Source organism: Rhineura floridana, chromosome 3, assembly GCF_030035675.1.
Source record: "Rhineura floridana isolate rRhiFlo1 chromosome 3, rRhiFlo1.hap2, whole genome shotgun sequence".
NCBI classification, from domain to species: domain Eukaryota; kingdom Metazoa; phylum Chordata; class Lepidosauria; order Squamata; family Rhineuridae; genus Rhineura; species Rhineura floridana.
The window spans coordinates 228,789,805-228,812,835 of record NC_084482.1 but is presented as its reverse complement, the minus strand read 5'-3'; the positions used below and the strand labels follow the sequence as shown (position 1 = coordinate 228,812,835).

At 45.4% G+C, this 23,031-nt stretch overlaps 1 protein-coding gene across 7 annotated transcripts; it reads right to left on the bottom strand.

Moving 5' to 3' along the window:
- Nucleotides 1-4,186: 4,186 nt before the first annotated feature.
- On the bottom strand, nucleotides 4,187-22,414 carry LOC133381848 (zinc finger protein 501-like). 7 transcript variants are annotated; one of them, XM_061621381.1, is made up of 8 exons: nucleotides 22,290-22,414; nucleotides 21,970-22,107; nucleotides 21,457-21,628; nucleotides 20,649-20,789; nucleotides 14,440-14,529; nucleotides 12,930-13,010; nucleotides 9,109-9,174; nucleotides 4,187-5,462 (listed from the first exon to the last, which is right to left on the bottom strand). In XM_061621381.1, exons 4-8 carry the CDS (start codon nucleotides 20,680-20,682, stop codon nucleotides 4,279-4,281), a joined length of 1,455 nt encoding a protein of 484 aa, XP_061477365.1. In that variant the 5' UTR covers nucleotides 20,683-20,789; nucleotides 21,457-21,628; nucleotides 21,970-22,107; nucleotides 22,290-22,414; the 3' UTR covers nucleotides 4,187-4,278. The 7 variants fall into 7 exon arrangements, with proteins under 7 accessions (XP_061477365.1, XP_061477369.1, XP_061477367.1 ...); XM_061621385.1 differs by lacking the exon at nucleotides 21,457-21,628; XM_061621383.1 differs by lacking the exon at nucleotides 21,970-22,107 and having other exon boundaries at nucleotides 21,457-21,704.
- Nucleotides 22,415-23,031: the final 617 nt, after the last annotated feature.

Sequence of the window (23,031 nt, the reverse complement as noted above, 5' to 3'; positions counted from 1 at the left end):
CCCGCCAATCTAGCTGTTTTTGTCGGCGGGATTGAGAGAAGGCCTTGAGTGGCTGATCTTCTCGGGCGGCATAATTGGTGGCATTGAAGGTGCTCCGTAAGATAAACTGGGCCGAGACCATATAGGGATTTAAAGGTTAATGCCAACACCTTGAATTGGGCCCGGAAAACAACTGGAAGCCAGTGTAGATCGAACAACACTGGGGTGATGTGATCCCGGCGGCGACTATTCGTAAGTAGTCGAGCCGCCGCATTTTGTATCAGTTGTAATTTCTGGACCGTTTTCAAGGGTAACCCCACGTAGAGCACATTACAGTAGTCCAAACGAGAGGTGACCAGGGCGTGTACTACCAGGGGGAGCTGATGAGCAGGAAGGTAGGGTTGCAGCCTTCATATGAGGTGTAGTTGATACCAGGCTGCCCGGCTCACCGCCGAAATCTGAGCCTCCATGGACAGCCTGGAGTCAAGTACAACCCCAAGGCTGCGGACCTGGAAGTGGATTGGACTGTGAAAGACCAACCCAAATGGTGTTTGCATTCTGACCAATTTGTAGGGCAGTCCAATATCTCAGAGAGGAGTTCAGGTCTCCTGCTCCCCTGGTTCATTCTCTATAGCTGCCCAATTTCCCTGCTTTTTAAAGTTTGATAGAATAGCTGTGGGCTATAGCTATGTTCTTAAACCGCAAGGTTTTTTGCCTATTACTGAATTTCCTTGCTTTTTAATCTGGGAGGTAAGAAATGGGATCCTGTCCAAGTTTGCTGAGAGATCCATCATTTGCATGCTTATTGAGTTCAATGGGATTTACTCCCCTGCAATCATGCTTAGGATAGGTGAAACTGACCACAGAGGATGGGGAGGGGAGGAGGAGGAAGAGGGAGGGGAGGAAATGCAGAGGGGAGGACTGGGAAGGGAGCAGGCAGGATGGGGAGGGGAGGAGAAGGACAGGCTTGATCATTTGCATGTTTATTAAATTCGGTGTGATTTGCTCCCATGCAATCATGCTTAGGATAGGTAAAACTGACCGGGAGGGGGAGGGGGGAGGGCTTGAGTGGGCAGGGGAGGAGGAAGGTAGAGGAGAGGGGGAAACCAGGTCTGATCATTTGCATGCTTATTTTCAATGGGATTTACTCCTATGCAATCTTGGTTAGGATAGGTGTCGTGCCCGGGTTGGGACTCAAGAACAAAATCACTTGATGAAAGCAAATCAGTTTTTATTAGAGTAATTTCCAGACATAGGCTCCTCCGCCGCATGAACTCTTAACATGAACCAAAACCTGCGACATGTAAGAGAGTTGATAGAACAGGGTATCAAACATTCCCTGTCCCTTACCAAGGGGACTTTCGGGCGCGAATTCTCTCGCTCCGCCTCAAATTGCCCACATCTACGCCCCTTCTCTCCTCTTTTCTTTGGTGCCTTTTTAACTGTCTTCGGGTGCGAGGCGAAGGGGGGGGCGGCAACCTCCGCCCCTTCTGATTTGGAGAGGATGGTAGGGAGTGGGGGGGTTGGCCCAACACTGCAGGTGTTTTCTCTCTATCCTTCTCTGCAGCCGAAGGGACTTGGACTCCCTCCTCCCCCTCTGTCTGTAACAGCTCCACATTCCTAGGGAGAGTCTGTTGCCTGCTCAAGGTTTTCACCCTCTATCTGGGAAGCCTCCTCCTCCCCTCCAGACGGCTCAGCCCAACTGCCCCCCTCTCCTAGCTCATTCTCAGAAGCATCAGAATCTCAACCATACATCCTGACAATAGGAAACACTGACCATGGGGGAGGAGGAGGGGGAGCATATTGGAGGCGGGGGAAAGGAGTGTACTGGAGGGGGCAAAGGAAGGTGGAGGGGAGGGCAGGTTCAATCATTTGCATGCTTATAGAGTTCAATGGTATTTAATTCCGTGCAATCATGTTTAAGATAGGTAAAACTGACCATGGGGAGGAGGAAGAGGAGGAGGCAGAAGGGGAAGAAGAGGGGATTGGAAGGGGATGGGGAGCGAGGGGCAAAGGAAGGGGGAGGGAAAGGGCAAGAGGAGGGGATAGGAATAAGGAAAATGGAGGGTGGGTTTGATCATATGCATATTTTTTGAGTTCAGTGGGATCTATTTCTATGCAATCATGTTTGAAAATGAAAATGGACTGCCTTCAAGTCAATCCCCACCTATTGCGACCCTTTGAATAGGGTTTTCATGGTACACGGTATTCAGAGGTGATTTCACCATTGTCTTCCTCTGAGGCCAAGAGGCTGTGACTGGCCCCAGATCACCCAGTCAGTTTCATGGCTGTGTGGGGATTCGAACCCTGGTCTCCCAGGTCATAGTCCAACACTGACCCAGGGAAGGGGCAGGGAGTGGGAGGGGAGGAGATTAGGTGGGTGGGCAATGGGCAGAAGGGAACACATTTTCCTTTCCAAAAGGAAAACATTGTAAACAGAATCATTCTTTTTCAGCCTTTCCCCCACCTTTTTATTCTACAGCAGACACATGTAGCCTCCCACCCAAATTTAAACCAAAGCTGTCCCTGGCCACATCCACACCAGCCCTTTATTTCACTTTGGACAGTCATGGCTTCTCTCAAAGAATCCTGGGAAGTGTAGTTAGTGAAAGGTGCTGGGAGTTGCTAGGAGACACCCTGTTCCCCTCACAGTCCTTCAATCAGAATGGCTGGCTGTTCAACCATTCTCTCAGGGGAATAGGAGTCTCTTAGCACCCTTCACAAACTACACTTCCCAGGATTCTTTGAGGGAAGCCATGATGGTCTTAAGTGAAATCAAGTCTGGTGTGGGTGTGGCCCTCTGATTAGCCAAGCCCAGCAGCTGTGAGGCTTTTAGAACTCTGACAGTTGGTCCTTCTGAGCATGCTCCGCGCTATCATTGGGTCCCAGCCAAAATTTCTTAAATTAATTAAAAATCAGCCAGGCATTTTTTAAACTTTTAAACTGCAGCAGATGAAGGTCAGAGTATGGGGCAATGTCAGTATTAGGATTACAGGTACTCTGTGAACATGGCTAATTTTTAATTAATTTCAACAGATTATAACTCTCAGAGAAAAAAGTCCAAAAGTGTTCTGAGGTTTCTCTCTCTCTTTTTACACTTTGAACTGTCTATTCTCTCTGACTGTTTTGTGTATCGCCATGAAAATTGACAGGGCTGTTAAGCAAGCATTTCTGAGTTCAGGACTATAAGTTATGGAAGCTTTTGTTTTGAAATGAGCTTATGGGAAGCATCAGAATGGCATGGGGGGTATTTTCAATTTAACATTGCGGAATGTGAAAAATCCCCGCTGGCTATACTATACAGACACTCTTGTGGCTGTATAATAGGTCAAATCCAGCACCATGAATTGAGCTCGGAAACATACAGGCAGCCAATGCAAGCGGGCCAGAATTGGTTTTATACGTTTCAACCATCTGGTCCCTGTTACCAATCAGGGCGTTGCATTTTGCACAACCTGCAGTTTCTTCAAAGGCAGCCCCAGGTAGTAAAGCCTTTACCTGCTTAAGCATTCACATCAAAGTGATCGAGTCCATTTATTTATTTATTTATTATTTTATTCGATTTATTAATCGCCCATCTGGCTGGATTTACCAGACACTCTGAGCGATGTACATAACAAAACATATAAAACAACAGAATATCAGAAAGCAAACAATAAAAACTGTAACAATAAATGATAACTAAACAACAAGGTAGAGGCAAGTCAGTTTCAATAATAGGCTTCTCGCCTGTATGGTCCGAGGACCATGGACACTTCGAGTTTCATAAATGCCCTCCATAGGTTCCTTGCCATACGAGGCCCAACCAAGCAGTTGAGGTCCAACTGTGGGACCAATTTCATAGGAGCCTGTCGAGACCTAGGGATTGGTTAGGGATTTAGAGAACTAAAGCTCTTTCCACACTCCAAGCATTTATAAGGTTTGTCTCCTGTGAGTTCTTTCATGTTTACTAAGGGTGTCACTCCGACTGAAACACTTTCCACACTCCAAGCATTGATAAGGTTTGTTCCCTGTATGAATTTTGTGACGCGAAGGTGGCTATTCTTACTAAAGCTCTTTCCACACTCCAAGCATTTATAAGGTTTGTCCCCGGTGTGAGTTCTTTGATGCGAAGTAAGGGCGCTACTCCAACTGAAACTCTTTCCACACTCCAAGCATTTATAAGGTTTGTTCCCTGTATGAGTTCTGTGATGCAAAGTAAGGTTGCTACTCTGATTAAAGCTCTTTCCACACTCCAAGCACTGATAAGGTTTGTCCCCGGTGTGACTTCTTTGATGCTTTGTAAGGTTGCCATTTTGACTAAAGCTCTTTCCACACTCCAAGCATTGATAAGGTTTGTCCCGTGTGAGTTCTTTGATGCAAAGTAAGAGTGCTACCCTGAGTAAAGCTCTTTCCACACTCCAAGCATTTATAAGGTTTGTCTCCTGTGTGACTTCTTTGATGCAAAGTAAGGTTGCCATTCTGACTAAAGCTCTTTCTACACTCCAAGCATTTATAAGGTTTGTCTCCTGTGTGACTTCTTTGATGCAAAGTAAGGTTGCCATTCTGACTAAAGCTCTTTCTACACTCCAAGCATTTATAAGGTTTGTCTCCTGTGTGAGTTCTTTGATGCGAAGTAAGGGCGCTACTCTTACTAAAGCTCTTTCCACACTCCAAGCATTTATAAGGTTTGTCTCCTGTGTGATTTCTTTGATGCAAAGTAAGGTTGCCATTGTGACTAAAGCTCTTTCCACACTCCAAGCATTGATAAGGTTTGTCCCCTGTGTGAGTTCTTTGATGCAAAGTAAGAGTGCTACCCTGAGTAAAGCTCTTTCCACACTCCAAGCATTTATAAGGTTTGTCTCCTGTGTGACTTCTTTGATGCAAAGTAAGGTTGCCATTCTGACTAAAGCTCTTTCCACACTCCAAGCATTTATAAGGTTTGTCCCCGGTGTGAGTTCTGTGATGCAAAGTAAGGTTGCCATTGTGACTAAAGCTCTTTCCACACTCCAAGCATTGATAAGGTTTGTCCCCTGTGTGCGTTCTGTGATGCAAAGTAAGAGTGCTACCCTGAGTAAAGCTCTTTCCACACTCCAAGCATTTATAAGGTTTGTCTCCTGTGTGACTTCTTTGATGCTTTGTAAGGTTGCCATTCCGACTAAAGCTCTTTCCACACTCCAAGCATTTATAAGGTTTGTTCCCTGTGTGAGTTCTTTGATGCGAAGTAAGGTGGCTACTCTGTCTGAAGCTCTTTCCACACTCAAAGCATTGATAAGGTTTGTTCCCTGTATGAGTTCTTTCATGTATACTAAGTTTGTCGCTCTGACTGAAGCTCTTTCCACACTCCAAGCATTTATAAGGTTTCTCCCTTGTGTGAGTTTGTCTTTCCTCTTGTCTCTTTGCTCCATCTTGACTCCTCAGTTTCTGCTCCTGCATCTGCTCCTCAGCTTTTTCCAGTGATACTTCAGATACTTCTCTGTCAGCTTTGACCCCCCAGATGTATCCTGAGGGAATGAAAAAGAAAGGAGATAAAATGCTGTGGAGAAATCCTGTGACTATATTATGATTTGTATTTTGAAAATGTATTTTTGGAAGCTCTGTTGATATCAGAGTTTAACTGTCAAAGCTCGAGGCCTTGTACAGAGTTAGTTTAGCACAGAGCTTGGAAAAATTACTTTTTTGAACTACAACTCCCATCAGCCCCAGCCAGCATGTGGCTGGGGCTGATGGGAGTTGTAGTTCAAAAAAGTAACTTTTCCAAGCTCTGGTTTAGCAGTAGGTGCTTGGTAACAGGTTGTGAAAAGAGACACACACAGAGACAACTGTAACAAAAATTTCCTCTCTTGTTCCTCCATTTAAGGACAGCTCAGTACTTATGCACAGCTGGAATTTAAAAACCTAGGATGGATCCTGTCTGACAGGAACATGGCCCTTTCCAGTGCCCAGAGGGCAGCTCGAATCCCCTCCCTCCCTCCCTCCGTCCCTCCCAAAATGTTAGCCTCCAGTTAACTGCAACACTAGATAGGGCTGGAAGATGAGAGCCTCACCGAGCTACTGGGGAAGAACAAAGGACAAGTACAAGTAGTGCTGTGACTAATGATGCAGCTGGGTCAAAGCCCAAAGGAAGCCCAGAGCCTGATGTGCACAGATGTGAAAGGAGAGTCCGGAGTTGTGCGACGCACACAATAGGAACATGGAATGTGAGAATGTGAGACAATAACAAATGAAACCCTACAATTCTTTGCTACACAACCATCTTGAATTCAGGTTTTCATGACATGTTCCTCTTTGTTGAAAGATGTCTTATTTCATCGCTGCTTCAGGTGAAGATGGTCAGTAAGTAGACTAATAAAACTTACTGCAACAAATCATTAAATTTAAATCCCCAAGCGTGACAAGTTCCTTCTAACCTATAAGCTTAATTAAATAATATAAGCTTAATTAAATAAATAAAATAAATTAAATAAACCTATGCCTTTGTTGGGTCCAAACTGTCTACTTCAGCTCAGATACACCGGGAAGGTGCGGAGTTGAAGCAAGAACCTATTGCCAGAGGTCAAGAAATAAGTTGCCAAAATTACCTTTGCAAAGGGGTCCCAAAGTCTGCCAGCAAGTTGCCTTTCAGAAGTGGGAACCCCGTTTATTGAAATGCAGCAGATTATATAGTTTCCCCAGTGGTTACAGAAATGGGGAGCAGACGTCATAAAGCAACAGAAAAACACTACTAGATAAAGTAATATCTTAGATATAGAAAGAGGGGTGCTTTAGAATACGAAAAGCCAGGAACATCTTGCCTTCTTTCAGACAGAGGCTTGCATAGTTTCTACGACCTTGAGATAAGCACTCAGAGTCAGGGGAACGAAAGATAGATAGCAGCAAGGGAGGTTCAGTTACAGAGGGGGATCATTAAACTAAGAATAACACTCAGGTTTCATTTTCTACTTGGTAGGGGTATGCGTGTCAAGGTCTACAACTAGCAACATTATATGCAACATAAAGTATAGAGATGCAAAGAGAAGTACAGGAGGGCACATGTCCAGTTTAATCAGGCTTTTATTCACTGACCCACTGGAATGTTTAGGGTCAGGTCACCAGGAAATAAACCGTTCTTCTTTTATGCCAAATCCATATTATTTCCAAACCTAACAGTCCCCCCTCTCAGCACTGATTGAGCCCACGGATGAATCAGTAAGCTGCATTTAACTACTTGTGGTCTTAAGGGAGTTTACTTGAACTTAAGGTTACGGAGTAAGGGGGCCAGGTATTGGTCTGAGGTAGTGAGGTTCAGTAGAGCCCACCATGCCGTGATCCAAGTTAAGTTAAGCACCACATATGTCCCATTTCAAAGACCCCAGCTGCTTTGCATTGTAGAGTAAATGGGGTGTGTGTGCAAATCATGCCTCGATTACCTTAACTGTGGTGCTGACACATACTTCATTGCTCAACGTCCCGCTCAGCGTGACCTCCCCCTCTAGTTCCTGGGCTGCTGTAATGTTTGGGAATGAAAATGGAAGGGGACAGACGTAACAGGTCCCCATTTGGGAGCTGCAGTCTCTAAGGCGGCCAAAAGGGTGGTTGCCCCCGCCATCCCTGGGTGGCTATGGGTGCCCCTATCTCACCTGTTAGGTCCAGGCCTATGTGTTCTTTCTTATGCCTGTCCTGGTGTTGACGTCCTCTTTTCTTGTCACGTACAGTTTCATAGCATGTGAGGGCTCCTGTCTCTACACAGAACTTTGGGGTCAGTGTATTTTGTGGGCGATATGTGATCACGTTGTGCTCAATTGCAAGGGTGGTTTCATCTATTTTTGTTGGACATGCAGTATGTATTGAGTTCCCCATTTGCCATGTGTGGTCAATGGGGAAAAAAGGGGGGAGTCTTAGTGTGAGGAGACCCCATATGCGTGTGTATATATCTGCATATGTATTTCTAACTGACACCAAAAAAAACTAAGGCTCTTTCTAACGAACAATGGGATTCACTGTGGGTGGGGGTGTTTACGCCAAGGAATAAGATAAACGCAACAGCGTTTAACTCTGCCACTCTGCCCTTGTTTTCCTTTGCAAAAAACCTCTGGAATGTACAGGAGGGCACATGTCCAGTTTAATCAGGCTTTTATTCACTGAGCCACTAGAATGTTTAGGGTCAGGTCACCAGGAAATAAACTGTTCTTCTATTATGCCAAATCCATATTATTTCCAAACCTAACACCTTCCAAAAAGATAAAATTCAGAAATCCTTACCAAAACAAGTAAAAACCTATTAAAATACCACAGGAATAAAAGGTTCCTAAAAAGTGATCTAACTGGGCATAAAAGTGAATAAAAGGATGAGAAAAAAGGGACACTTCCACAAATCAGGTCCAATTCGAGGCATAAGTCATCAAACCATAAAAACCCACCCAAATATCAACACCCTAAAGGGACAAGGTAAAACATACGGAGTTCAGTCCCAAGAGAAAAACCAGCTATCTAGCCTAGTCTCTGCTTACACACAGGTAGACAGTTGCACAGCCCCCTCTCCTCAGACAGAGGAACAGGCAGGAGAGTTGATGCAAAATGGAAGCTCAGGAGGCAACATCAAGTAGGCATGATGGGACCCAGAAGAGGAAAGCAAGCCAAGGTTTGAACCCCATACTTATGGCAAACTGCCTAGCAACAGGCCGGATCCAATTAACCAATCAGGGAATTTCTTCATGGAATAAGGGCTCACCAATCAGTGGCCAAATGGAACATCCTCCCCAAAACTTCCCAGACTTCATGACCTTGATGGAGCCCGGTTTCTACTGATAAGGGGATGTTAGCAGGCCCGACTTATGGCACAGTGCCAGGGCCCACGATACTTATAGGGGCCCACAAAAACGTTTTAATTTCTTCTAAAATCAGAAGAAAAAAATGAACTTGTAGGGTGGAAGAAAATGTTTTAATTTTTTTCTCCCATCAGAAAAAAATGAAACTTTTAGGGCCCACAAAAATCTATTAAATTTTGCCTAGAACAGAAAAAAAATAAAATTTTGAAGTATTTAAAGTTATATCAAAAATAATTTTTCATATTGATATTATTATGGAGGAAGGGGCCCACGAAGGCAAAAGTACCTAAGGCCCACAAAAGTCATAATGCGGCCCTAGGGCTATATTTTATCACCCACTTACTTAATTTATGCAGAGAACATATCATACAAAACGTGGGATTGGAGCAAGATGAAGGAGGTGTGAGACCTGAGGGAGAAATATCAATCATTGAAGATACGCAGATGATATCATACTACTAGCAGAAACCAGTAATCACTTAAAACAAATGCTGATGAAAGTTCATGTCGAGCCCCAGCTCTCTCTCGAAGGCCAGGGAGAGGAAAGGCATGAGTTGCAGACGCCTCAACTGCCAGAAGGCACGGAAGAGCCAGTTTTTGTTGTGTCTATTCCAGACATTGGGGAAAGGAGTGTGGGAGATGCTCCGCCAATTCCCACAGGTGGCCCAGCCCCCCTTGGGGACAGGGCTCAGCCTTCAACCATTCCAACGGATCCATTAGGGGAGGATTCTGAAAGAGCAGCAACTCCTCCTTCACCGAGCCATGAATTAGCACTAACCCCCCTTCATCCCGCAGAAACTTAGAGATGCCTGACGCTTCTCAGCCCTCTACTTCCTTGTCTGTTGATAAGGACCCTGTTCGTCTGATGAGCCCATGGAGGCTCGCCCCCCCTCACCTCACTCTTGACGGCGGGAAAAGCATACCGGGTAGAGGGCGGGTGTGCGAAGGAGTGAGAGTGTTGAGTCAACTTTCTTCTTACGTCGCAGAGCATGTCTAGAGTGTAGTTAGGGATTGCTTTTGATGTATCCATTACTCTAATAAAACGAGATTTACTTGCACCAGTGTCTCAGTCTCCTGGTATCAACTCTGGACAGGACAGTTAAAGAGGAAAGCACAAAAGCAGGACTACAGCTTAACGTTAAGAAGACTAAAGTAATGACAACAGAAGAGTTATGTAATTTTAAATTTGGCAACGAGGACACTGAACTTCTCAAGGATTATCAATACTTTGGCACAATCATTAACCAAACTGGAGACAATAGTCAGGAAATCAGAAGAAGGCTAGGACTGGGGTGGGCAGCTATGAGAAAAGATCCTCAAATGCAAAGATGGATCACCGAACACCAAAGTCAAGATCTTTCAGAAAATGGTATTTCCGATGGATGTATGGATCCATGTATGGATGTGAAAGTTGGACAGTGAAAAAGCAGATAAGAGAAAGATCAATTCATTTGAAATGTGGTGTTGGAGGAGAGCTTTGTGCATACCATGGACTGCGAAAAAGACAAATAATTGGGTGTTGGAACAAATTAAACCAGAACTGTCACTAGAAGCTAAAATGATGAAACTGAGGTTCTCATAATTTGGACACATCATGAGAAGACAGGATTCATTAGAAAAGACAATAATGCTGGGAAAAACAGAAGGGAGTAGAAAAAGAGGAAGGCCAAAAAAGAGATCAACTGATTCCATAAAGGAAGCCACAGACCTGAACTTAAAAGATCTGAACAGGGTGGTTTACAACATATGCTATTGGAGGTCACTGATTCTGAGGGTCGCCATAAGTCGTAGTCGACAAGAAGACACATAACACACACACACCTGCACTATGTGAGTTCCGTTTTAATTGATCCAAGAGAGCCCAGTGCCCCACAAAGCTATTTGGAAATATCCTTAAAAGGTGGGCTGAGATATGCAGCCTTTGTGCCTCATCCACCATCAGGAAAAAGCCTGCAGTGGACCAGCCAAACAGAGTCTTCCTGTTTGGGAAAACGGGTTACAGGAAATGATGGCAGCTCTACCGGATAATCTGAAATGCATAGTGGGTCAGGTTTGCGAAGCAGGGGTGCCAGGAAGGGAGTAAGAAGGCTATCCTTAACCTCTCCTAATTCTAACAGAACAGGTCACCATCTCAGGAATCTCCTGCATGATCTCCTTGTACAGAGCTCTCTAGGCTGGATCCAGCTGAGCCCGTTCCTCCTGGGTGAAGTGCAAGGACCCTTCCTCAAAGGTCACCAGTCCCTGGAAGAAGAAACCATTGCCTTCCACATTAATACTCCCAGGCAAGGCGTGGACATCATCTGCCCTCCACTTACACTCTGAAGAGAGATGGGACAAGCGGGATCTTTCACAAATCATGCCAAGTCCAGATGGCATCTACCTGAGAGGTCTTAAAAGAACCCAAATGTGACATTGCTGATCTTCTAAGAAAAATATGTACCTTCTCCCAAAGACTTGCTACCATATGGACTGGCAAATGTATTACAAGATGCAAGTCAAAAGGACACAGAAGATATCCGGGAAATCCGAGGCCTATTACCTGTTCCGGGAAAAGTAGTGGAAAATATTATGAAATACAGAATTACTAAACATGGAGTGGGATATAGCAATCATGGGATATGAGGAAACGCGCTCTCATGCATCAGTAAGTGTTTCAAGATCAGGAAGGAGAAAGCAGGAATAAATGAAGAGTTCTCCTAATTGAAGAATGTAAGAAGTGCCCCCCAGTCATCAGGATCAGGACCTGTCAGGGTGACTAAAATAAAGAGGGATTGTGAGGAACTCCAAAAGGAACTCTCCAAGCAGGCTTGGCTATTAAAGAGCAAATGCAATTAAATGTAAGCAAGCGTCAAGTGATGCACGGAAGTGAAAAATCCTAACTGAGCCAGAGGTGACTGACAGGAGAGAGACCTTGAGGTCATAGCAGATGCCCCAATTAAGGTACTGATGTTATTGGTGATTTGCATGTGAGGGATCATTAAGACACAGAGTGAAAATAAAACTGCCAATATCATAACGCCATTATACACATCCAAAATGTGATCCCTCTTGGAATGCTGTCTTCAGCTCTGGTTGCCTGACCGCAAAAATAACATTCGAGGGGCGGAAGAGGTAGAGAAATGAGCAATCAAAATGATCAAGGGTGGCAACATTTGGGGATTTTTCTCATAGAAAAAAAGGAAAGAGGAGACATGATAGAAGTGTATGATCACACCAGACATTTAAAGCACACTGAACACAAATCTAAAGCACACGGCTTCCCCCAACGAATCCTGGATAATAGTTTTTCCTCACTGCGCTACATTCCCAGCACCCTTCATAAACTACAACTCCCAGGACTCTTTGGAGGAAGCCACATGCTTTCAATGTACACTGTGGATGTGCCATAAAGGTGTGTGGTGTGGAGAAGCTGGATGACACCCTCTGATTTAGCAGGGAACTTACACCTGGTGTAGGAAGAGGGAGGGAAGTAGCTCCCACCAATCTGCACCCGTTTCAGGAGAAACATCACTCGCTAGACAATTTGTCTGCCAGGCTACCCTAAAACAAGGAGGGCAGGGCCACGTTTCGGCTTTCCTAAATTAAACGGTGACCTTAATTCTAAAAGATTAGGAAACTGGGTGTGGGCTGGCAGAATGCAGGCATTGAAAGGTTTTTGTCCCCCCCCAACAAAGAATTCTTAATTACTGTTTTTATGATCCTTATTAGGTCTTATATTCTGTTTTTTTATACATATAACTGCTGGTTTATAATTCAGTTATATATTTTATATATATATATATTATTTTTCCAGTGAAGTTTGGCTTTTATTGGAAATGGTAAGTTGTTCTGAGGAGAAAGCTCCTCGAAAAGGGAGCTATAATTTTTTTAATAAACCAATGAATATGCTGTAGAATGAGTCTTGGGTTAAAAAAGGGTTCATATAAAAACCTGTGCAAAACCTGAGCTATTTTCCGAGGAGGGAATATTGTGAGATGTTGGATGAAGGGAAGGAAATTGTGCCCTGATGGGTCCGTCTGTTCCGGATGATATTACACAGGAACGGAGTGGGCGAGGGGAGCGAAGCTTCAGCTCCTCAAAGGGCCCCACGACACAGCTAAGCATGTGGGCTCCTGCTCGCAGGAAGGGCGGGATATAAATTAAATAATAAATCAGTAAATCTACCTGCTGAGGTCTCCTCCTCTTCTTTGGGTTCCTGCATGACCGGATCTTCTCCTTCTTCCCAACAGGAAATGAGGTCTGGTTCTTTAAAAAAAAGGAAATCAGGCAAGATTAGTTACTTTTGACCACAAAGTATTTGGGCATTCCAAATCAAATCTGAACGCTCAAAACATTTTGAACGAGAGCAAAGGGGTGAAGCCTTGCCAACAGCACATGACTCGGGCCACATGCTTTCAGCGCTGTGGAGCCAGTTCTTTGGAGTTCTCTTCCCTTTGAAGAGAAACAAGCCCAGACATTCTTACGCTTTCCAAGTTTGTTGAAAGCTTTTTGTCTTCCCCCAAAGAATTCTTAATTACTGTTTTTATGATCCTTATTAGGTCTTATATTCTGTTTTTTATACATATATATTATTTTTCCGGTGAAGTTTGGCTTTTAGTGGAAATGGTAAGCTGCTGTGTGGAAGAAGTTCCTCGAAAAGAAAATGGCAATGGACTGCTTTCAACTCGATCCCAACTTATGGCGACCCTATGAATAGGGTTTTCCTGGTAAGCGGTATTCAGAGGTGGTTTACCATTGCCTTCCTTGAAAAGTGAGGCATAAATTTTAAAATAAACCAATAAATATGCTGTAGAATGTGTCTTGGGTTTTAAAAGGGTTCATATAAAAACCTGTGCAAAACCTGAGCTGTGTGGCTTTGCCAGATAATATCTGTGCTGATGAGCTTCTAGCTCCCTTTGATGCAGGGCCTAATGAGAAGCAAGACCCACTTTTGTTCAGAGGGGCTCATTTTTACAACTAATGCTGAATTTGGCTTCAGGCAGGTGCAGCCTTGCAAGATCTCAGCTGCATGCCTGCGAGACGGGGACCCTCTTGCAGAGCATGCATGGCCTCGCTTTTACTTTGGGCTTCAAGGAAATAAAATCCAAGCACTGGAAAAGGAGGTATGAAGAAGCCCTCTTCGACTGTCTGCCCCTTTCTTAAAGGAAGGACCAGCCATCAAGTAGTCTGCAGGATCCACAACCAGAAAAAGGAGTCTGTGGCACAAATAGTCCCTGACAATGCAAGCAAGTAACCCAAACTACACACACCACAGAGAATGGGAAGAATCCGGTGCTGCTGCAACTATTAGCTATTCAAATTGTAATAGTCTTTAACTTGGAAATTAAGTGCCAGATATACGTGTTTGGGACAGAAGCTTTAGGTTTGAATGTTTGGGCTCATGCATTCCAAAATTTACCACTGCATCTCTTCTTAAGATCAATGGTCCACAGTCCTGCCCAGAATCCTGGGTGGGATGGGACCATTTCTACCTTTGCAACCCAAGGTCTGTGGAGGAAGAGAAACTCAGAGGAATGAGATGTTGTGAGATTTTTAGGTGGCAGAGGAATGGAGAGAGAAAAACCATGAGAAGAATTTGTAGCCTAATGGGTCAGTCTGCCCTGGATGACATTATTCAGGAACAAGAGGGGAGGGTGGGGAATCTTCAGTTACACAAAGGGCCACACAACACTACCTGCTGATGTCTCCGCCTCCTCTTCTTTGAGACCCTGGATAAGTGGATCATCTTCTTCTCCTCCTTCCCAACAGGAAATGAGGCCTAGCTCTTTCAAGGAAACACACAAGTTACTTTCAGCTACAAAACTAGCTGGGTCTCCTTCAGACTGTCAGGATCCGGAAGCCAAGCAGATATTTTAATTTGGGGAATCTCTCAGTGGACGGAAGGGGAACTTCCACCTGACGGCCAACCTTCCTCTTTATAGCATGAGATGAACTTGATCAAACCAAAGGCCTGTCTAGTCCAGCATCTCCACAGGGCCTGAATCAGTGTGTATGGGAATCCCACAATCAGTCCAAATAATACCAATAAAATTTATATCCTGTCCTTCCTTCCAAAGGGAATCCAGGGGGGGCAAAAAAAGGATGAAGGACCAAAATCACCTTTAAAACAAAACATCTTTTTAAAAAAACAAGGACAGAAGGCTACAGCCATCATGACTTGTAGCCCTTGAGAGCCTTCTCTTCCATGCACTTCTCAAGCTTCCTTTTTCAAGCCATCCAAGATGTCCACCAGGAGAACTCACTGCCTGATGGACAACTCTCCCCTGGATGACATTACTCAGGAACAGGAATGCACGAATACTGCCGTTGATAGCCCACCATCGGTATTTACTGGCCAGATGGAGGAGCTTCACAGAGAACTTGAGGAGCCATCCTCATTCCAAGCAATCAGGCTAATGCCGGAGGCAGAACAGAGCAGATGGCAGCAGGCCATGCAGGAAGAATTACAAGCCATGCAGAAGAATGGCACATGGACGTTAGTAAAACTTCCCATGGGTAAAAAGGCCATAGGTTGCAGATGGGTATTTAAGAAGAAGAAGACAAGTACGGGGGAGGTGCAGAGGTACAGGGCACGTTTAGTGGCCAAAGGATTCACCCAGCAGCATGGGACAGATTTTGATGTTATATTTGCCCCGGTTGTGAAACACGAGTCCATTCGTGTTCTCTTGAACCCTGGCTGCGATGCAGCAAATGAGCATTAATCACTATGATATAGGGACGGCATTCCTTCATGGTGATTTAAAAGAGGAGATATATATGGAGCTGCCTCCGAGTTCTGTTTCACAGGAAGGGTTTGTGTGTAAACTACATAAATCTATATATGGATTGCGGCAAAGTGCACGCTGCTGGAATGAGAAATTGGACAGAGTGTTGCAGGAAATGGGATTCCAAAGGTGCAAGGCAGACCCATGCATATATGTCCAGAGAAAAGGAACAAAAACCACTATCTGTGCTGTTTATGTGGATGACATCATGTACATATATCATGAGGAGCAGGAGGAAAGGGAATTCAGTGAGCAACTGGGCAGACGGGTAGACATGAAGAATCTGGGGCCTGTTACACATTATTTGGGCACAGATATTATGCGGGCAGAAGACGGCAGCATAATATTAAAACAGGAAGGGAAGATTAAGGAGCTCCTAGAGGAGTGCAAAATGACAGAATGCAATGCTGTTAAGACTCCCATGGCTGTGACGTTCCAACAGAACATGCAACAGACGCCTTGTACAGAACCTGATATGTACAGGCGTACAATAGGGAAACTACAATATCTGGTGAAGGTGTCTCGCCCAGACATCTGTAATGCCGTCAGCATTTTAAGCCGGAAAGTAGAGCAGCCATCAGAGGCTGACTGGCAGGGAGTAAAAAGGGTATTGCGTTATCTGCAGGGGACAAAAACAAAAGGCCTGGTTTTGTCAGGAGCAAAAGCAGGGGGTCTAGAATGCTTCGTGGATGCAGATCATGCAGGGGAACTGAGCAGTTGTAAGTCAACCTCTGGCATAGTTGTGATGTGGCACGGGTCGTGCATTGACTGGAGCAGCAAGAAACAGACAGTGGTTGCCACATCGAGTGCAGAGGCAGAGTATGTGGCTCTATCACACACCTGCAATGAGCTGCAATGGTTCACATTGCTCATGCAGGATATAGGCATGGAGATACAGTTGCCGATCACTGTGTATGAGGATAATCAAACTTGTATCATGACAGCCAGATCAGAAGCACATACGAAAAGAACAAAGCATATCAGTGTCAGATATTTCCATGTGAGGGACTGTGTGCAGAAAGGGTTTATCAACCTAACGTTTTGTGACACCAACAACATGATTGCAGACATCATGACCAAGCCTTTATGTGAGGAGAAATTCGGCAAACTAGTGCCAAGGCTTGGAGTGGTCTAAGATTCAATGTAAATAAAACATGTAACTGAAAAGAAATGTATTGAACTGCAAATATACTGCAATTGTATAAAGTGAAATGTAACTGAAATGTAATGCAATATAATGAGAGGGTTAAGTCTTGATGGAAAGGTGGAGACTGTTGACCCATAGACCTGACTGGCACTAGAGTTTCCATCAAGCCTGAAAGCAAAGAAGTACAAAGCAGGGGTTAAGCTGCTTGCAGGGAGCCTTGGCAGGGCTCAAGGCCAACACCTGGTGCTGCCAAGGCAACCAAGGGAGATAAAGGCTGGACAGCTTTGCCAGCTTTCTGTGGGGGTTTGGAGTTTTTATGTTCTTAGCAATGTGCTCCTCAAATTCTTTTTTGGCATCCCTTATTGTCTTCTTGCATTTCTTTTGCCAGAGTTTGTGTTCTTCTTTATTTTCTTCATTCGGACAAGACTTCCATTTTCTGAAGGAAGACTTTTTGCCTCTAAGAGCTTCCTTGACTTTCTCGTTAACCATGCTGGCATCTTCTTGGCCCTGGGGGTACCTTTTCTGATCTGCGGTATGCACTCCAGTTGAGCTTCTAATATAGTGTTTTTAAACAACTTCCAAGCATTTTCGAGTGATGTGACCCTCTGGACTTTGGTTTTCAGCTTTCTTTTTACCAATCCCCTCATTTTTGTGAAGTTTCCTCTTTTGAAGTCAAATGTGACCGTGTTGGATTTTCTTGGCAATTGGCCATTTACATGTATGTTTAATTTAATAGCACTATGGTCACTGCTCCCAATCGGTTCAACAACACTTACATCTTGCACCAGGTCCCGGTCCCCACTGAGGATTAAGTCCAGGGTTGCTGTCCCTCTGGTCAGTTCCATGACCAACTGGTCTAGGGCATAGTCATTTAGAATATCTAGAAATCTTGCTTCTTTGTCATGACTGGAACACATATGCGGCCAGTCTATGTCTGGGTAGTTGAAGTCACCCATTACTACCACATTTCCTAGTTTGGATGCTTCCTCAATATCGTATCTCATCTCAAGGTTTCCCTGAGCATTTTGATCAGGGGGACGATAGATTGTTCCCAGAATTAAATCCCTCCTGGGGCATGGTATCATCACCCACAACGATTCTGTGGAGGAGTCTGCCTCTTTTGGGGTTTTGAGCTTGCTGGATTCAATGCCTTCTTTCACGTATAGAGCGACTCCGCCACCAATACGTCCTTCCCTGTCCTTCCCATATAGTTTATATCCAGGGATAACCGTACCCACTGGTTTTCTCCATTCCACCAGGTCTCCGTTATGCTCACTATATCAATGCTCTCCTCTAAGACCAAGCACTCCAGTTCTCCCATCTTGGTTCGGAAGCTCCTAGCATTAGCGTACAGGCACTTGTAAGCAGTGTCTCTCTTCAAGTGTCTTTGGCACTTGTGGTTTGGCCTGTGATAATTTTGCCCTTCTGAATTTATATCCTGGGCCCCTGCTCTCACAATGCCTACTTCTAGGCCTACCCCTTTTACAATTTCATCATTTCTTTGGTCTTTATCCCAGGGGGGAGGTTTATTCCAAACCGGACCTTCCTCAGCTCCTGTCGGGTTTCCCCCCTCAGTCAGTTTAAAAGCTGCTCTGCCACCTTTTTAATTTTAAGTGCCAGCAGTCTGGTTCCATTTTGGTTCAAGTGGAGCCCGTCCCTTTTGTACAGGCCCGGCTTGTCCCAAAATGTTCCCCAGTGCCTAACAAATCCAAACCCTTCCACCCAATACCATCGTCTCATCCACGCATTGAAACTGCAAAGCTGTGCCTGTCTGGCTGGTCCTGCGCGTGGAACCGGTAGCATTTCAGAGAAAGCCACCTTGGAGGTCCTGGCTTTCAGCATCCTACCTAGCAACCTAAATTTTGCTTCCAGGGCCCCACGGCTGCATTTCCCCATGTCATTGGTGCCAACATGTACCATGACCACTGACTCCTCCCCAACACTGTCTACCAAACTATCTAAACGACGGGCAATATCTGCAACCTTCGCACCAGGCAGGCAAAACACATTGCACGCCCATCACACACCCCACTGTCTATGTTCCTAATGATCGAATCACCCACTACAAGGATCCCTCCACCCCCCCGGAGATATATCCTCTGCACAAGAGGATAGCTGCTCATCCCCCAAGGAATGGGTCCCTTCTAAGGGATTGTTGCCGTCTTCCTCAGCTGGATGCTCTCCTTCCCTGAGACCATCGTTCTCCATGATAGCAGAAGAGCTATCATCCTTGGAGTGGGACACAGCTATAACGTCCCTGAAGATCCTCTCCGTCTTCCAAACAGGAATTGAGCTCCGATTCTTCGAAGGAAAAAGACAGGACTAGTTACTTTTGACCACAAAATATTCAGTCATTCCAAGTCAAGCCATTTGTAGGTAAGAGGAGGGATTGTTTGGAACATGTTAACTCCTTCACCCCCTGAAGAGGACAGAGCCGTGTGGTCCCAGCAGGGTCAGCCTGGCACTTGGGAACATGCGCTCACTGGATATGACACCCAACCTGAACTGCCTGTTGAGGAGGGCACAGTGGAACTCAGCCAACCCAGCTGTTTTCATTTGGACAACATCATCTCATCACAAAGAGAGTGAAAACCAGCCCAGAGAGCTTCGCCCTCCTCCTCCTCCTCCAAAACGGAGCCAAGGCTGCACTTCACATTTACACTTCTGGAGGAAACCTTTCTCCATTCAGATTAAGAGTGAAGCCACCGCAAGATATTCGTGTAGCCAGAAATGCTCCCATAAGCTTTTCAGTGTCATAGGTTGAGAATGTATATGCAAATATCAATGCTGGCGTTGGGAAGAGACAGAAAAGGGCCGGAGTATATGGTTTGGATCTCTGAAAGGGAAATGATGGTGTGTTGCTTATAAATAAATGCTCCCTTCCTAAATGCATTTTCTCTGAAAAATGTCCCATTGATTTTGATGGAGTCAACTTTGACGCGAGCATGTTTGGGATGGCAGCTTAATTTTAACTTCCAGTTTATGATTCAGTCATCATTGACATATTTATTTATTCATTAAACTTATATACTGCCCCATAGCTGAAGCTCTCTGGGCGGTGCACAAGTCTATCGAAAGGGCTCAAGCAATCGGGGTGGTGGGTGGGTGAGTGAGATATTTGTCAGAGAGAGTGTTTCTCCCCCCAACCCCTACTCCCCATAATCCATCTCTGGTACCAACTATGCAAATGCTGAATTAGACAAAATATGCAAACACACATAAAGTGAAGGTCTAAGTCATGGTATGATTCTGAAAAATATATGTAGAAATGAATGATGGAAAATATATTCTATGGCTGAGTATGCAATAATGCCCAATTTCTAATGCACATGCAATTTACCGCACAGAGTGTGATGTGAACTGCTAGCTCTGTAGACAAGATGTACATACACTCCCAATGACAACACAGCAATAAATGGCAGAGGTGTGCTAATACAGAAATATAAAATGCAAGGATAAAATGCACAACACATCTCAAACAATTTGCCAAACGCGTTTCGACTTGAAGCAAGTCTTCTTCAGTGGCATCTATTTGGAGAGCTTCTCCAGAGAATCTTCCTCAACCGAAATGCACAACAATATGCGGAATGCAGCAACATTCTTGAAGGAACTGCACTAGGGCTGTCATGAGAACTGGCAAGGACTTCAACTCCAACACATGAGGGCAGGATCCAGGCAGACACCATTCCTGCTCACAGACTGGTGCAAGCAGAGGTGCCCACCTTGATTCTGCAAGCTGCCAGCTTCACCTCTTCCGAGGCCCCAAAGGCAAACACTGGGCAGAGGGAGGGAGGGAGGGAGGGAGGGAGAGGGAGAGAGGACTCTCCCAAGCTCCAACAGAGCAGCAATTCCCACTGTGGAGTTTGGACTACAGCTCCCAGAATTCCTAGTGAGAAACTGACTTTCCACTCCACGCATCATTGGCGCAAATGCCCTTCAACATCTATCAGTTAAGAAAACGTGTCTCCTTACTGAAAGAGGCTCCAATCTCATAATTCTCCTCCATGGCTTCCCTGTGCGGAGTGCTGTGGCCCGGATCCAGCAGACCCACTCCTCCTCCGTGAAATGGACAGCTGCTACCGCCTCCTCCTCCTCCTCAAAGGTCACCGAACCCTGGAAGAAGAAAATGCCCTCTGCTCAAGAGATGGCCTCTTCCGCACAGACTGTTGCATCCAACTGGAAAGGGGAAGGGGCAACAGGGTGTGCTTGAATCATTCACAGCATTCAAAGCACTCCTCCCACGTGTCAAAGTTGGATCCTGAGGTGAGGGTCCAGTAAAGATCTGGCCCGCAGAGCCAGAAAGGGTTCCCACGGCTGGTTTTGAAACTGGAGGGCTGCGAACGCCGTAAGCAGAAAGGGCAATTACCTTGAGCCATTCCCCAAATGAGCAAAACTTTAGGATCAAATCCAGAACTTCTCAACACAGTCATTTAGGTGAAGGATATCTGCCTTGCATGCAAAAAGTCCCGGGTTCAATTCTCAGCAGCATCTCCAAGAAGGGCAAGGAAAGGCTCCCTGCTTGAAACCCAGGACAGCAGCTGCCAGTCAGTGCAGACAATACTGAGCTAGGTGGACCAAGTCAATATAAGGCACCTTCCTATGTTTCCACGAAGCTCACAAAAACACAGCCAATTTTCTATAATATCATCCCTGGCCCCTCTTCCCAATTCCTCAAGTAAATGACTTCCTGATCATTAATTTATAATGAAATGAAAGTGGCCTCTTCTCTAAAGTGAGCAGCTGGGGTGCAAAGTGGGAGGCTGACACCACTCTTGCCCACCTTGTAGGGCTGCAGTTTGGACGACTGAGTTGAGCTTATTTGCTGGCCACACATGTTTATTCAGACCTTCCTCCAAGGGCCCCAGAGTGGGAAATGTAGGTTGATCTCTCCCTCTCCAACCTTCAGCAGCAGCGACGAGGTTGTAAGGTCGGGAAGGCAAGGAGATGATTGTCTGTGTCCGTGTCCGTCCGTGTGTGTGTGTGTGTGAGAGAGAGAGAGAGAGAGAGAGAGAGAGAGAGAGAGAGAATCTACAATGGGGAGGGAGAGGATTGAGGAGATCCCAACAAGAGGCAAAGTGCATTTGGGGGAGAGGGTAAGTACTGAGCTGAGGGTTCGACTGATTGGTCTTACAGGCCCCTTCCAACTCTATGATTCTACAAAAAGTGTGTTTCCTCCCAGGAACTACCACAGTGCAGAAATGGGCTCACAGAAACACACTGTGGACAGAATGAACAATAAAACAGCCCCCGTTTGTATGTGGGGAAAATATTGATTACTTATTCGCTTGCTTACTCTTTTTTTTTTGGTCTGCTTTCTTGTCCAAGGCTTTTAGGGAGGCTCACACAGCAGCCCAGTGAGGTAGGCCGGCTTTCTTAGCCCTGACACCCGGGGGTCTCCTCTGCACCAGGGCGTCTGTTCCCACTCTCACTCCTGGGGGAGAGGGCGATTCAAAGAGGATCGTGCAATGGAAGCGCTGCAGCTGTTCGGCCCCCAATGTTGCCCCTAGGTTGCATGCATGCCACTCCCCCCTCCATGAATTCCCGGGGGAGATGTGGGGGGAGGATCTCCCACTCTTTCCAGCCCCCAAATGCAAACTCCTGACCCTTTCTCACCCTTTTCTTTGTCTTGGATCCTCGCCACGATCCAGCCTCCTTCCTCCTCCTCCTTGGCAATCAATCAAGCCTGTTTGCTTTCCTGCTTCACTATTGTCTCCCTCCCTCCCATTGTCATGACAACATCCTGCCTCTCTAGGAAACAGAGCTCAGTTCCTTCCACCGCTGGAGGACTGAATGCCAGCTGCGCTCTGGGCAAACCTCTTGCAGGCTCTGCCCCTTGTGCAAATCCAGGGCGCAGGCGCGGAGGTTCCTACTGCGCGCTGTCGCCAAAGCGCTTTTTGCAAACAGCGTTTCCATGGTTTCTCCCCTGCATGCATCCTTCGATGTGACCGTAGCAGGGAGAGGCGACTGAAGCTCTTTCCACACTTGAAACAGGATTACTTATATCTGTAAAACACACACACACACACACACACAAATAGGGAAGGTGCCCTCCAACTGTTAAAGTACCTGCGGAGGGTAAATGAACATCTTGCAATAATATACAGTGAAGTGAACGCTGTAAGTCTTTTAAGACAATTTATATTTATTTTTTCTTGATTTTTATTATGCACTTTTATCACTTTCCAACTTTCACATCCATGCATAGAGATTGGGAATACCATGGTCTGAATGATTCCGACTTGGTGTTCAGTGATACATCTTTGCATTTGAGGACCTTTTCTAGTTCTCTCACAGCTGCCCTCCCCAGTCCTTGCCTTCTTCTGATTTCTTGACTATTGTCTCCATTTTGGTTAAT